This window comes from Ailuropoda melanoleuca, chromosome 1 (assembly GCF_002007445.2).
Source record: "Ailuropoda melanoleuca isolate Jingjing chromosome 1, ASM200744v2, whole genome shotgun sequence".
NCBI lineage: Eukaryota > Metazoa > Chordata > Mammalia > Carnivora > Ursidae > Ailuropoda > Ailuropoda melanoleuca.
This window is the reverse complement of record NC_048218.1, coordinates 62,819,528-62,835,521: the sequence shown is the minus strand read 5'-3', so window position 1 is coordinate 62,835,521 and position 15,994 is coordinate 62,819,528. Positions and strand designations below refer to the sequence as shown.

At 41.9% G+C, this 15,994-nt stretch overlaps 2 protein-coding genes across 2 annotated transcripts in view; both read left to right on the top strand.

The window, feature by feature from the left end:
• RABL3 (RAB, member of RAS oncogene family like 3) overlaps window positions 1-3,983 on the top strand; it is a 38,522-nt gene extending 34,539 nt beyond the window's left edge. Inside the window, exons 7-8 of the mRNA XM_002925953.4 lie at window positions 563-601; window positions 1,160-3,983. Of these exons, the coding sequence (XP_002925999.1) occupies window positions 563-601; window positions 1,160-1,225 (105 nt within the window). The 3' untranslated portion in view covers window positions 1,226-3,983. The remainder of the gene's footprint in view (window positions 1-562; window positions 602-1,159) is intronic.
• Window positions 3,984-9,348: 5,365 nt separating this feature from the next.
• The window catches only part of HGD (homogentisate 1,2-dioxygenase), a 42,653-nt gene continuing 36,007 nt past the window's right edge, over window positions 9,349-15,994 (top strand). Inside the window, exons 1-3 of the mRNA XM_002925952.4 lie at window positions 9,349-9,644; window positions 14,831-14,902; window positions 15,721-15,809. Of these exons, the coding sequence (XP_002925998.2) occupies window positions 9,630-9,644; window positions 14,831-14,902; window positions 15,721-15,809 (176 nt within the window). The 5' untranslated portion in view covers window positions 9,349-9,629. The remainder of the gene's footprint in view (window positions 9,645-14,830; window positions 14,903-15,720; window positions 15,810-15,994) is intronic.

Genomic DNA, 15,994 nt, shown 5'->3' with positions numbered 1-15,994 from the left:
CCAAATATAGACAGTTCTGAAATGACTGAATCAAGGGTGCAGATTCAGTCCAGGGAAAGAAGCTCATTGAATGCTTCTGATCTCCGTTGGGCACCTACCGAATTTATCACCCAGGGACGTGGCAGTTCACTACATTACACAGACTCCTCTGTGAGGAATAGCTGTACTATTATAGTAGTAAAAGTGCTCTGCTTTTATCTTATGGATTCTGTTTTATATCTTTGGGCCGATTACTAGGAAACCTTGTGCCAGATTTGCTCCCGTACACTGGGAACTGCGTGAGTTATTATGTCATTCTCTGATTATTTAGTCATTTTTGTGTGTTCATTTTTTTTTAATCTATTATTAATACTTTGGGGAATGAGGCAAGCTTTTATGGAAATACGCCCACAATCCTGATCTTATTAGCACTAGATGTAACTCATTGTACTAGATGTCCATAACTATTGAGAAGACTCTTAATTTGGATATATGCCTTTTAGTCCCATTAGTGGCAACTGCAGTGAACCGCTTTTCCAGGGATGTTTGCTACGCCCTTAAAATCTTTATTTGTTTCTCACAGGTCATAGAGAAGAGATACTTTCTAAGAGAAGGTAATCAGGTCTGTATCTATTCTTGATAAAGTGGGTTCTTAAATTTGGAGAGAGGTGATTTCCAAGTTTACTTTCAGAACTGGTTAAAAAAAAAAAAAAGTAAGGGGAAATCTTTTGTAGGCACAAGCATTTTCTTCTGTCCTGCTCAACACAAAAGAAAAAAAATCAGACCAAGGGAAAATAAGGTTCTAAGAAACAAAAAGAATGCTGGGATAAGCTTATATTATAAAATGACAGAAGAAAATGGTTTGCTGAGGCTCCAGGGGTGTATATGCAGAACCTATCACGATGCGGGCGATTCATGTAAAGTGCAGTTGGTGGATGTTCTGAGAGCCGCCTCATCTTCCCTGATCTCAGTGACACTTGCACCAATCTGTTGGCAAATGTTTTCCATTTTGGTAGAATTCATTTTATTATTTGATCTGAGTAAAACCTCTGAGTGATGGTTCTTTAAGGAACAGCAGGCCGACGTACAGGCACAGAAAATAAGGGAGAAAATGGTAAAGGCTATTAGCATTTGAACTCTGTGTGCTGAGACTTAACGTGATTATCTTTCTTGCCTACAGATTCCAGGCTTTCCTGATCGGAAAAGGTTTGGGGGAGGCACATTAAAGAGCCTTCATTATGACTGAATGACGCTCGTTATCTGGAGGAGTGAGCAAGCAGTGGCAGTGGCGTACAGCGTCCTTCACGCTGTGTTGATTATTAATGTTTCAGCCTTTTCACAGAATCATCTTAAAATGCCACCCGTCAGCCTCACCCTTTAATGGAAAGCTGAAAGGAAGTGACCGTGTGAGAGGTCCAAACTTTGTCCCCGTCCTCTCTGTTCCTCACCTCTCTGTCCCTGTTTACAGATTATGTAAAAGCCTTGTGGAACTATGCGATGTTGTCACAATGATGCAGTAAATGAGCGGTGACAGAGTGCTGCAGAGAAAATTTACTCTTCCCAGAACTGGAAGGTTTTTATGGGTCTGTAATTTTCCCACACTCCTTGCTGAAGCCTTAATTAAGTGCTTCAAAAATGTATCTCTGTTGTTTTACCCTCTTGAGGGGAAAGGTTATGTTAACCAGCCCTGGGTCATGCACCCCAGACAGTCTCTGTCATTTTCAAAGAAGCAAAATGGTGTTATTTAATTGTGTCCACTCTCATCACACACAAGGATCCCTAATAATAGCAGCCCTTGTCTCCCTCGTCTCTCCTTTGCAAGTGGTTCAGTGGCTAGAAGAGGCAGACTCATAGCTGGAGTTAAATATAAATAAATTAATAATACATAGAGAACAGCAGTACCAGAAAAGAATTCTCCGAGAAATGGGCAGCTCACTAAATCCTTCACTCTAGGTTCCAGATGTCTGCACTATCTTACTGTTTTTTATTTGGAAATAGGTAGGGTGAGATCTCAGACCTGCCACGAGGACAGAGAGAGAGATTTATAGCCTTTTCAGTTTCTGTATTTTTAGGGAAAAGTCAACTCCTGAAATGTATCTTAACTGTAGTCAGTAAACTAAGAATATTATTCTCTGTGTCAACAATGTATTTATGGAGAGAAGTAAAAATAAGTTCCACAGCAACACGTTTACATGAATTATGGACTAGGATTCTTAGATTTCATAATCCGTTTTTGGAGGGCGTCGGTATATGTGCGTGTGTGCATAATTGTTCATCGTTGCTTTTTTTACCCATCTTTTCTGCTTGTTTAATTCTCTCTGCCCTGGTTCTTCTTTAATATATAGACCTCGTTTCCAGAAACTGCAGTTTGCTGCCTTATTCAACACCCATTTTCCTGCTCTGGCTCTGCAGCAGGCCTTTGCATTCATTCCTGATTTTGTTCCATATTAAAAAAAAATAGTAATAAGCACACAATTTCAGCTTCTCATTTTAAAACTAGGCAAAAAACACTAAATTCACTTTCTCTTCCATTTTAATTCAATTTCAGAAGTACTTTGGAAATGAAGGTATGCTAAAAGAGGATCTTAGAATGAGAATGTTAGCCAGTGCTTTTAGAAAGGCAGTTGTAGGAATTTGGAAAAGGATTTTTAAAGCACTTTGCATCAGCTAGAATATTCTGCAGTCTTTCTTCACATCCTCCGCCGCAAGACTTAGCCCTGATTTCTTTTTTGACACAAAGGAGAGCTATGCAAATCAGGCTCTGTATGTGGAGTTTGGCACAAGCCAGTTGTGACAGGCTGTGCAGGTAGGAAGCAGAGAGCAAATGCATACGCAAAGACCTGAACCAACTAAAGCTCTTGGTATTCCTCTTTTAAAAAATAAATTTAAAAAATATATACTTACATTGTGAAAAAATAAAATACACCAACACAAAAGCAAAAATTAATATATAACCCTTTCCTTCTCTCCCCCTTTCTTCCTCTTTCTTGCTCTTAATTAAAAAATCGATCTCAATTTCTTTATTTTCTCCCTTATTAAAAAATTAAAGTAGCCCATCACTGATGGCTTCAGGGTCAGCCTTGAAAACTTAACAGTACTTCTCAACTCCATTTCTTCTTGCTCCTGGATTATAGTTTTCTGGGAAAAAATAATTTTTAATCTAAGGTAAATTTGCTGCAAGTATTAGTAGCAGCAAAACAAGGCTGTTTGCCAAAATGAATGTTATTATGTTATTAGCCAAAGTTCTTCAAAAAGAAGCATAATTTTTGCTAAGATTTCCTGGGACCTGCTCATCAAAATTGCTTTTGGATAATCAACAACTGTAAATACTGAAATACTTCCTGAAAAGTATTAATTAAATCCTTAATTTTCTTGATGGGACAAGTGACTGGCAATAGAGAAAGATTTTTTTTTTCCTGTTGTGATTTAGATGTCTAATCAATGTTACTATGTATTATGGAGGCAAGCAGGCATGAAGGCATATGGTCACTTGTCTGTCCCTCAGGTGGCAGGGCCCTTTGTTGGAATCCAACTAAAGATTTGGGGTGGCCTCTCCATGTCCGTGCTCTGAAGAGAATTGCTGCTTCCAAAGGGGTTGATCCATAGCAGCTTTAGCTCGGGTTCTCGGAAGCCCCTAAACTTGAGGCATCCATGGTGGATTCCAGGTGCCTTGACACTGCTGTTCATCTGTCCATTCTGAAAATGTACTGTGTGGAACTGATGTGCTGGGCTATCAGACTGAGATGAAGAGCTCCTAATTGCTGCCGTGACCAGAGCTTTTGAGTGTCCGTTTCATTCGTGTATGCCCAGCCTACGGAGGACCTTCTGTCGGTTTTTAGTAAGTGTTGGTTTAATTGAAATTTTTAGAGCACAAGTAGCATCTATTTTAAGAAGTTTGAAGGTCTAACAGGATGTCTGCATTGATTTAATATCTGTTAGAATTCAAAGGAGGGTACTGTTTTGGGGGGAAGAAGGAAAGGAAATAAAAAATTCATTCCTCTGTAGTCCCCAGACTGAGTTAAATCACTGTGGTAGGAGAGGAAAGGTTCCAGATGGTCTAGCCCTGAGAGAACCCTGAGCCTCTCAATATTCCCTGGTGTGTTTGCCTGAGGTAAAATTGGAGTTGGAGACTACCAGGGCTGCTCAGTAGAGTACTAAGGGGGTCCGACTTTTAGTTACTATTAGCACCTCCATTTAAGGACTCAAAGCAATGGCTTTTAAACTCAAATGTGCATAAAAATCCTCTGAAGTTTTCAAAATGCAAATCTTGGGATTTCATCTGCCCCCACTTGCCCAGTGCTGTGTACGGAGGATAGGGCCAGGATTTTGTATTTTTAACAGGCAAACGGTGATTCTGATGCAAATGGTCCAGGAGCCACACTTTGGGAAAGATCATAAACTCCTCTCAGAAAGCACAGAATACATGGAATGTAGACTCCCTAGTTAATAACACCTTTATAGTTCATCAGATTCACCCCAGCCTTCCTTTCCATGATCTCACCTTAATGAACTGAGCCACTCGTCCCTCTCAAGGTTACACATGCCGCAGCAATCGTGAAATGATTGTCACATCCTCTATTGGCAAAACAGGAAATGATTGTTTTTGATGTACTGCTACCATTTTTATTACTACCATGTTCTACATTCCAGCTGTATCTATTTCTAATAAGAGGCCGTGCCAGCTTATCCACGGTCCCTCTCTTGTACCACATTTGTTTTCTTAGCTGGCTAATCGCTAAGCTTTACCAAGGCCATCAGTAAGTACCGGTCAAAGACGAAACCCCTGAACTCCCAACAAAGATGTAAAATCTTGCTCAGTCCCAGCAGGTACATCTCTCAGTTCCATCTGTTTCTCGGAGACCCTCTTAACTGTAACTCCTCTCAGTTCATCCCAGAGCGATTGCTCTGTAGGCCTGTTACACTCCTTCACATGGCCCTGGAACAATCCCCAGCTCCCAGGATGGAATGTTTTCCACTTTCTTGGTGTGGATCAGTGGCCATCCAACTGCGAAGGGTACAAATATCCCCTCCAAGAGGTACATGGGCACAGATAGTTTTAGGGGGATCATTTTCTACATATGTATGTTTAAATTGATCAGCTTTTGAACACAGCTCAGTACCAGTTACTTTCCACCTATGTGTGCTTTCACAGTCGTGCTTTTCCCACAACAGAGAAGAAACCTCTTACTTACATAGGAAAATGGTATATTTCCCCAGGGTGTAAATGTCTTAGGATGCCAACAAAAACACAATTCTAAATATTAGTTTTATTTAAGGACTTGTTCCACTCACACAATTCCTTAAAAAAAGAAAGGGCAGACCTCTCAAGGAAGAGTTCCTGAGAACAAAGCAAAGAGAGTTTTGGTAAGAAATACCCAAGGCTGCGGCACATTCTTTCATGGCAAGGCTTCTTGCTTGGTCTATCAAAATACCAAAGTAACATTTTTGTGAAAAATAATTATACAGGCAAAGGAGTATAAAATTAACATTTATTTTCCCAACCCTTTCTGAGTAAATGAGTTAGAAAAGGCACATCTAAGTGACAGGGTAACATTTAATTAAAGTCAATGATTCCAATAGCTGGGTAACCAAGCCTCTTCCAATCAGGTTTCCAATTATTTTCTTGCAACAAATTAAAGGAGAACCTAACTCAGTTGTTATTAAGTCATTAAGAATGATGTTTAATGGTAGATCACTATCTGATTTTTGATATTTAATTCAGAAAGAGAAGTGATATTGTAAAAAAAAAATTCCTTCCATTCATATCTACTTATTTATGACAAATTTTCTTAACACATCCGTAAACCCAAAAAATAAGATTAAGTGATGCTGAATCCTGTCTTATTCCAGAAATAAGAATTATTAATTCATGGGTATATGAACTAATGGGAGAGGCATCCACCTTATTAAAAGAAACATTTCCAGAAAAATTTTACCTTTTGTATTTATTATTTATCAAAATATATAATATGGATGGGTTACTGTCCTAGAGAAGAATCTTCCAGTCTCCTGGCTAGAAGGTAAAATACTTCCTGATAGCATTCTCTGGAAGTGCGGTGAAAGGAGGAGGCTGGAGTTTTCATCATCACTGCTTATACTTGGTTTTGGACCTGCTCTCCACTCTCTGAGTCTGGAACTTCTCTGACTTCACTTTTTTTTTTTTTAATGATTTTTTTTNCACTTAGCATTATCTCCTCCAGTGCCGTCCATGTTGCAGCAAATGTTGAGAATTCGTTCTTTCTGATAGCTGAGTAATATTCCATTGTATATATGGACCACAGCTTCTTAATCCAGTCATCTGTTGAAGGGCATCTCGGCTCCTTCCATGATTTGGCTATTGTGGACAATGCAGCTATGAACATTGGGGTGCATATGGCCCTTCTCTTTACTACGTCTGTATCTTTGGGGTAAACACCCATCTCTGACTTCACTTTTGGAGCTTCTGTGGAGCATAACTCAAATTTGTACTAGAATCTGGGAGAAGCAGATACCTGGTGTCTCCGATTCCTGGTCCTTTTCAAATTCTCCACCTCACATGTTCCCTGTATCTGTCCACTGAATCTATCCTCCTCTGTCTGGTTTTAGCATCTTTGTTCTTAGCTCACAGCTTTGATCTTGGGACTCTGTTCTGGTTCAGGATATGTTTGCCTTGTCCCTACACAACCTGCTCTTTCCACTGGGTGTCTTTTTGAATGCTAGAAACCAAACCCTGCCCAGAAGGCACCCCCCTTCCCCTGATCCAGATGTCTGCCAAAACCCTCCCCTTCCGGGTCTTCCCTCACTAGACCCCTCCATTCTGCCCTAAACACAGTTCTTTAAATGCACTGCCCTTCTTCTTCTCTGCACACACTTTCCTCGGCTCATGCCCTATCCTGACTCACTCTATGCGACTTGGCTCAGGTATCCTCTCCTTTGGGAAGCCTTCCCTGCCCTCCTCTTCAGGACTAGGTGCCCCTCAGCCCCTCTGATAGCACCCCGGGCCCTTCCCTGTCACAGCAGGTATGGTTCTCTGTTGTAATGCTCTTCCCCAGTATGCTGTTCTAGTAAAGAACAGGACTGAGATAGTCATCTTTGTATCCCCTACATCTCACAGGATCTGGCACATAGCAGGTCCTCAAAAACTGTAAAATAAAGCAATGAGTGTGTGATTACAAATTCATTAAAATGGATTACCATCAGACATAGGATCAGATAATTCCTGAGTTTTATTTATTCTCATGTCCCCTGTGTGTATATAGCACAGTGGGTGGCACATAGTAGTTATACAAAGCAGATACTTGTTTTTTTGCATCACAATTATAAAAACAGAAAAAAGAAAATACAGGTAAGCCAGTTAGGAGCAATCCATAAAGTTTGGAGATAGGTTATTCGATTTTCAAATATTTTCAAGCCCCTCAAAGTAATTTTCATCCAGTCAGGGACCTGTGACCACTTTCTTACTCTTTCAGAAATCTCCCACGTCTTAGGAAAAAGCTTAAACACTTCTTAAATCTGCCTTCACAACTGATTCAGTGGAAAGAGCATAGGAAGTTTATGGAAAAATAAAGCAGTAAAGGTTTTCCTTGTCTTTTATTGACTCCCATTCATTTTTCCCCCTAACCACCAAAGACTAACTTCCAGGATCGAAGACCCAAAGTACTCATAAACTGAGATGTAAGAAATATTTTTTTCTTGAACTCATTTTTTATTTTGAGTCTGCACACTGCAATAATAAAAAAAAAAAAAAACCAGCCTCAGTAAAACTGGGGCCTCCCCCAGCACATAACATTTCCTCCCAGGTGTGTATATAAATTCCGGGGAAGCTTGCATAATACCACAAAGTCATCTGTCTATGCTGACATATGCTGAGATGTCCTATAACTGCCTGGAACTCGGGCATCAAGCCACACAGTTTGTGACCAACCTGTCATTCTTTGCTTCAGTCTGGCCCCCTCCCTGCTAACACTTCATACATAGGCAAGTCATTCTTTTGCTACTGCAGTGTGCTGGAGCCTGGGGACCTCTGGAGGTAACTTAGACCTATTTATATGGAGCAGGGGGTCTAAGCTGGCAGCCCATAACCTTTTCAATTCTGCATGCATGTTTTTGACATCATTGTACCCGTTATCTCCCTCTGCTTAACAAACCACCCCAAAACTTAATAGCATAAAGCACACCATTCTGTTTGCTTACAATTCTATGAGTCAGCAGTTTGGACTAGGCTTTGCTGGCGGTTCTCCTGCTATTCTCACCTGGCATCATTCATATGTCTGTCATTATCTGGCAGACAGATTGCCTCATTCCCATGTCCGGCAGTTAGTGCTGGACTAACTTGCCCTAAACTCTCTCTTCGTGTGGTCTCTCGTTTTAAAGGAGATTAACCTAGCTTCTCGGCATGGTAATCTCACGTAGTAAGAAACAAATCCCAAGGCACAAGCACTTTTTAAGCCCCTGCTTGCGTTGCGCTTGCTCTTAACCAAAGTAAGATTCAAAGAGTCAAGAAAAAGACTACTCTCACTGAAAAGAGCAGCAAAGTTGACATCACAAAAGAGCACGCATACATGGATGGGAGAAAATTGTGGACATGTCTGCAATCTACCACAATGTTTTTTTCCATTCATTCATTCGTTTGTTTTAGTTGCCAATGTTTAAAAATTGGAGCGTCATATAGAAGCCTTAACCTTGAAATACCACCTAGCCTACATTTCCTGCCTGGTCTGTTGCACTTAAGTTTGTTATAATAAAGCCTAGTTTACAAGATTGTTTTCGTGAAATTAAATGAGATAACGTCTGGAAAAATCTGGCACAAACAGGCAGTCGATATATGGTTTCTTTTTTCCTGAATACAATTAGCCAAGAAGTGGATGTCTGACCAAGGCTAAGGAGAATAGCCAAGATGAAGGGCAAGGGAGTCAGAGAAAAGGTGGCTGGAAAGTAATCTCTCAGTCTGTTTTTAGAAGGATAAAGGTATTAGAAAACAAGATTCTTAAAGAATTTATAAAAACACTACATGTATTTAAGAAATGAAGAGGAACAGTAGTAAACATCTTGGTTTGCTTTAAGTGAAGTGCTTCAGGCTCTGGACAGTTCACCCAGCTCATCCCTTGGGGGCACCTCCAGACACCGTCTAGCCCCTGTCCCTGTTTCAAGCAGGTGTGTGTAACCTGTGTCCGAGCACAATTCATTCTGTCACGCTCTGCAGAGAGTGAACACCCTGCCCTCTTCCTTCCGGGCCTGAGTCAGGACTGAGTGGGGAAGCCTCTGCCACACACAGCAGGTACTAACTACCGCAGTTCTTTCCTGAAGAGCTTTACATTCTCTGTCTTCAGTAAGAAGCCTCCTTCTTTTCGCTGGAACACACAATTGGCTAATCTTTACCTCAGATGAAGAGAAGATAAGCCTCTGCAAACTCTTCCCAAAACAGCCTGGGTTTAACAAAAACCAAAGGCAATTGTGTAAGCAGTTTGAAAATAAGCATGCTGGACTTTCTCCCTAGTTATCAGTTAGCCAATTCTTGTTGCTAGTTTGAGCTGCCTGCTAACCAGTGAGCGCAGTGAAGTGGTGGGAATAACGTCCAGAGAGTGGGTTGAAGGAGAAACAGAAGCATTTTGGCTTCATACCCTCTCTGGGCCTGTGTTTCCTGAAGTCAGCACACCTGCAGCAGACGGAAAATGGCCGAGTTGAAGGTAAGAGACTCCGCCAAGTTTGCTCTGGCTTCTTCAGCCAGAACCTATGGAAGCTTCTGAGAATTCCAGAGTGTCGAAGTCAGAAAGGACTTAGCAAGGTCCCATTCCAAGCTCCTGTGTTCAGAAGCTTCGCCATGGTGTCTGCAGGCATGGCTGGGGCTGGGGCTAGGGGGTTGAGGGAGAGGTGATAAAGAAAAGAGATGAAGCCATCATTGTCTATCTCTTGCCTTTGTTCATTTGAAATAGTGTCTTGGGAACCTGTAGACATCATAAGGCCCCCCTCCACCATGGGCAGACACATGTCTGCTTCCCAGCCCCAACGCCCTGACATCTTCCCATGGCTGCAGCTTCCTGGACTGCCTCCAGCCAACCAATTAGATTTGCTTCACCTATTCAGTTATTTTGAGGATCCACAATCGGCCCTTGGCCAGTAGAACCCCTAGCATTTCCTCTAGGAAATAATTCCTTTTTATTATTTAATGTGCAATTGAAAAGTATGTGTGGGTTATGTGATATTAATGAATTAACTCATATTGTAATCCTCAAAATAAATCTGGGATATAGGCACTCTTGTTTCTATTTAACCAATAAGGGAAGGAAAGTTTGGAAAGATTAAGTGATTTGCTCAAGGTCACTGCTTTTTGGTAATGGAGACTGGATCAGAACCCAGTTTATCTGAATCTAGACCCCAGGCTCCAAAAGGAGCCTTAGTGGCATCTAATGAACTGAGTGCCTTAAATCCAAAGGGATTTTTTTTTTCCAGTGTCTAAAACCACACCTAGTGTCCAGCCCAGGCTTGTATTGGGGCCCAACACATGCATGTGGAACTGAATAGAACTGCCCAGAACTTTGACTCAAGCCAGGTGGGCCACACTGTAGGCTTCTTTCAGGATACAGAGTTTGAGTACTTTCCTAACGCCCTTCAATTGATGCTGAGTTTGAAGAACCAAACATCTCCCTAGTTGGTAGGGATCCTGAAAACACTCCTCACTGAGGTAAACGAGCTTATCTTCATGCCTGACTGAAAGACTGCAAAAGAACTCTCATTCTTTGATTCAGCAAATATTATGTGTTAGTACTGATGCCACAGATTAATATCGGAAAGGAACTGAGTCTGGGCTAGGTAGGGTCTAGAGAAACTCCTTGAAGGCGGCTGTTCCTGAGCTGAGTCTTAAGAGAGAAGTAGGAATTGGCTAAGTGAAAAGAGGTGGAGGCCAGAGGAAACAGTGAGTGCAAAGGCATGGCACATGCAGACAGCCCAGAATGTTCTGGGAGCCAACAGAGTTTCGGCTAAATTTAAGCTGCTGTAGCCAAGTTGAGATACCCAGGACGTGGTGGGAGGTAGGGATCTGGATCTCAGAAGAATGGGTAGGGCAGGGAGGATAGATACAGCAAATCATCCTAACAATGGTGGTAGCTGAAGTCTTCGAAGAAGGAGAGTGCATAAAAACTGTTCCCTGATGAAAATCCTATAGGGGAATTCAGCAGGGGTTGGAAACATCCTTACCATTTATAAATAAATTATATCTAAAATCCTATCCTGCTAAAATTTTTAGCAACTTACTATGCACAGCACCAGCAGACCAATGTAAATTGCATGCTGGTCTTTGTTCTCAATTTCAAAGGCCTTCTTCCCTGCCTGCTGTCTAATCTCCACAAGCAAAGGTTAGCTGTAGAGATCAGGAATCCAAACACGGAGAGCCAGATTGCATCATTCTAATCAATAAACAATATATAAGTCAAAAAAATATACTTCTCAGCTTTTTTTCTTCATTTTAATAGATACATCAAGACAAAGGCTCAACACATTTACATAAAAGCAGCCCAACTAAAGGAAGAAAATTCAAAAGATAAAATAATAAAATTAAATTTCAAATAGATCACCCCATGTCCTTACGTTGCTTCACTTCTACAAATCTTGATTTCCTCATTTCTAAAATGAAGAGCTGTTTAATATCCAGACCTTGCCCCCCCCGCCCCCACCCTGACCTGCCAAATACTTTGATTCACTAGGTCTGAGTCTGTGTTTAACAAATTTCCGGGGGTGATTGTATTAGCCAGAAATGGGACCCACTAATACTGTCATTTTATTCGTTTCCTGTTTCTGCTGTAACAAATGCCCACAAATTTAGTGGCTTAAAACAACACAAATTTATTCTCTTACAATTCTGGGGGACAGAACTGTGAAATCAGTTTCATGGGGCTAAAATCCAGCTGGCCCAGGCTGCCCGCATTCCATGACCGAGGCCCCTCCTCCATCTTGGAAATGCACTGCTCCAGCCTCCGCTCCCCTCAGGGCACGGCCTTTTCCTCTCCTGTGGTCAGATCTCCCTCTCCCTCCCTCTACTAAGGACACGTATGATTACACTTAGGGTGCGCCCAAATAGTCCCGAGTAACTCATCTCAAAATTCTTCACCCACATCTGCAAAGTCTCTTTGAGTATATGAAGTAATACTCACATGTCCCAGGGACTCCGACATAGATATCTTTGAGGGTCACGATTCAGCCTACCACAATAACCGCCCAGTTCCCAACAATATGTTCTCTGTTCCCAACATAGTTCAGGAGAAATACTGGACTCTTTCCTTAGGAACAAGGTAGCTCTAATTGCACCTCCAGCCTGACTTCTCTCTTTCCTTCGTGCTCAGTGACAGGCAGGGAGGTGCACCATCTGCTCATCCCAACAGGCTGTTACCCAGAATCGGAGTCGGGAGAGAGCACCTCGTAAACCTACTCTGACACACAGAGCACATTCCGGGCACCAGATGTGGATTAAAAGCGGTATACTAGATAGCTGCCAGACCACCGACGGCCCTGAAGTTGCATGGAGCCCCGTGATTTCTCCTTTCATTTAGAAAAGATTCAGATCATTCTCTTGGGAAAAAGTGACATCATATTTTTATGTTGGGTCCAGTTATTCAGAAACCTGGACTAAGGAAACATACAAACTCACTTGCTTAATGTTAGATTTTCTTTTCTTCTTGCGTAAGGTGCATTTGTACATAGTCACTGAACCAGCTGGAGTTGAACGCTTGGATGTTCACAGCTGATACAAGCAGAGCCCAGATTCTGCCCTTGATCTCAGCGCCTTGGGAAAGCAACTGCAGAATACTGCTTCCTCGAGTCAGATGCCTTGGGCAGTAAGGGACATGGCATTTGAAAGCTCTAATAAACTCATCTGTAATTCTCTCTGAGGATTAGGAAAATCGACTGGAGAGTGAGTCAGCATTTTCCGCTTCCTCTTTAGCCAATGCACCACAGCTAAGATGCAGAAACCGGCTCAGAACTCACACCTCTCTCGGAGCTGCGTGGCTCCCTTCCAAACTACCAGCTGTTCTTTCTCCTTTCTTTTCTATTTTTTAAAGCAGTCAGAAGCAAATGCTTCAGAATTACATATACTAAGTGTCTTTTCCCTGTTCCAAAAATACATATAACCCTGGACTCTGTTCTGAGACCAGCAGTTGCGAAGAATGGGGAAGGTTAATAAGTAAGCCCACCCATGCCTGGAGAAGGTTCGGTTGTATTCCTCCGCACGCAGGCCTCCCTGCTCCTCTTGCGGAGAGAAACAATGAGGCAGGTGAACAGAGCGAAGGCGCTGTAATGCTCAGTGGCTTCAGTCACAGATTGGTCTAAAATTCCGTTCCACAGAATTGAAGATAATTTGGGGTCATTACCATTTCTCAGCAGCTCAATCCCGCTGATGGTGAGCGTGAGGTCCATTCTGAGAGAAGAAAATTGTATTCAGTGGAGAGCCGGAATGCTCGTTCCTCTGCCATTTCCCAAAGGAATCAGCCCAAACTGCATGCTGCTGCTGTTAACCTGTGTATCACAGAACTCAGTGATTTTAGTGCTGACAGATTTTCAAATATACACACACATAAAAAAAAAAATTGTGTCTGGAGGCAAAAAGAATAATTTCACTTCCATTGCTTTCTAGGTCATAACTTCTCGCATTTGCTATTCCTTCCAAATATAGCAGTTATCGGCCTGATCATTGCTTACACATTCGGGCATATTGCATTTAGCTCATCCTCCATGCTGCTGAGAACTCCAGAGGGCTTACCCCCCCACCCACTTACATCCTTCTTATATCTCTTAAAGACATGTGCTCAGATGGTGGCATTTCACCCACTGAGCAAGGCTGCACTTTCATTATCCTAAACTAAAATTAAGTACATTTATTAGGAACAACTCTGGAAAGAAAATGGCCATTTTTTTTTATATGTAAGTTAGAGAAAAGTGGGTTCTAACCTCATTTTAGCAGCCCACATACACCCAGAATAGGCCCTAAGTGAAAGGCTAAATGAAACAATAGATATATATTGAGTACCTTCTGGTAACCCAGGCACGGGGCACATACAGGTAAACCAGACTGCTCTAGTCACAGATGCCACGGGGCTTATCAACAGCAGAGAAGCCAGACAGCAAACAAAAACTCACAGGCGTGTTAAGTGTTGTAACAGTAAATTCAGGGGCTCCCATACTTTGCTTTGTTGAAAAAGTCCCTAACTTTTTTCCCCTCTGGGTAGAGAGTAAAAAGCTGGCAATCAGGTAGACGCCATTGTACCACTGTGGACGGACTCTGGCCTGGCACTTCTCCTGAAAGCCTCTCTTATCTTCAAACTTCATTTTCATGTATCCACAAAAATAGAAATATATACACAAGTGTTCCATAGGTGAACCAGATAATAAAGGTTTGCTGTAGATGGGATCCCAGTGCCTCTTTACGGCTGCATATTTCAGAGGACAGAGGGGAATGGAGCTCCACACTGGGGGAGGTTGCCACCCAGGCCCAGCAAGATCCCACGAATCTGGAGTTGACGTGATGCCTGAGTTATCTCCCCTCTCCAGAACTCCCTGGTGGAAAAAAGAATTAAAGAACTTATTCTCGGAGTGGGATCATTAAGAATAAGCCCATAAATCAACTAAGTACAGCTATGGGCAGAGAGTCTCTGCCATATCTGGCAGTCTTCTCCCAATTAATTGGTGGTCTTTAAAGTTAACACAAAGCGTATTTCCTTTCCTGAATGGCCCACATGCTGAGACAAAATAACCATATTATATATGGAACATCATACACAAACGCATGTCCATTTAGAAATTCTTACCTTCATTAGACTATCAATGTTGTGAAATGCTCTTTTAATCGTGCTAATGATAGTCTTTGTGTCTTTGTCATGTGCAGTACATTCCTGGATTTGGGAACGAGTGTGCCTCAGAAGACCCTCGCTGCCCAGGTGCCCTACCAGAAGGACAGGTATGAACGAATAGACTATTAGCTCAGAGAGCTCTGAATTGTAGGAATGAATAACCAGCCCTCAGGCCAAAGCACCTCTAGCCACCATTGTTCCTGGGAATTGTCTAGGTGTTTCCACAAATCTTTAAGACAATTAGGATACAGAACAATGACAATACAAAGATTAAAGTGGGATGGTGGTTACCTATGGGAAAACACCCACTCTGAAATAGTCAACTACAGGACTTTCAGGCGGATCCCCTAGGCTCAAGGTTAAGAGGACTTCCTTGTTGTCCCTTTGAACAGCCTACAGCATGACAGTGGTAAGAAAATAACCAGTCCTAAAAATGTATCCACAAAGATGTTTACACTAGTGTTGGTTACAATAGCAAAAATACGGCAAACAAAAATTTTTTTCAAAAATTTTGAAGAACATTTTATGGCATGAAAAAATGCTCATGATATAGTGTTCTCTCTTAAAAAAAAAAAAAGTCGTGGTCATTATAGGACTACACACATCATCCAACACTGGATCCCCATTTTGGAGGTTAAGAATGGAAGGAAATACACCAGGATGTCAACATTGGGTTATTTCTGGATGGTGAGATAATGGGTTATATTTTATAAATGTTCTACATTACGCATCTATTGCTTTTCTAACCAGGGGGAAAGTCACCTAAAAAGTTGCCACAAAAAGTATGTATGCGTTGAGGATGGTCATGTGCAGTCCCCGGAGTGTCCCCATCTGGGGCAGAATTCCCCCCACTGAATTGCTTGGTGGGAAGGTTGGGATGGTTTTCTAATTGAAGTGATGTTGTTTATTGCCTCCTTTGTTTTAGAATAATCCTCAAGTCTGCCCTTACAATCTGTACGCTGAGCAGCTTTCAGGATCTGCTTTCACTTGTCCACGGAGCACAAATAAAAGAAGGTACAAGATTCAGTTAATTCTGACCTGCAGACTGTGGGATTTATGACTAGTACTTAGTGCTTTCTCCTATACTGGGCCATAGTCTTCCACGGCTGCCCAAGATTCTGCTCTTCACAGGCTGTGCTCTGGGTGGTGTCAGGGGATGGGCCCGTCTCCTGCTAGGATCAAGTGACTGGTGGAAGAAA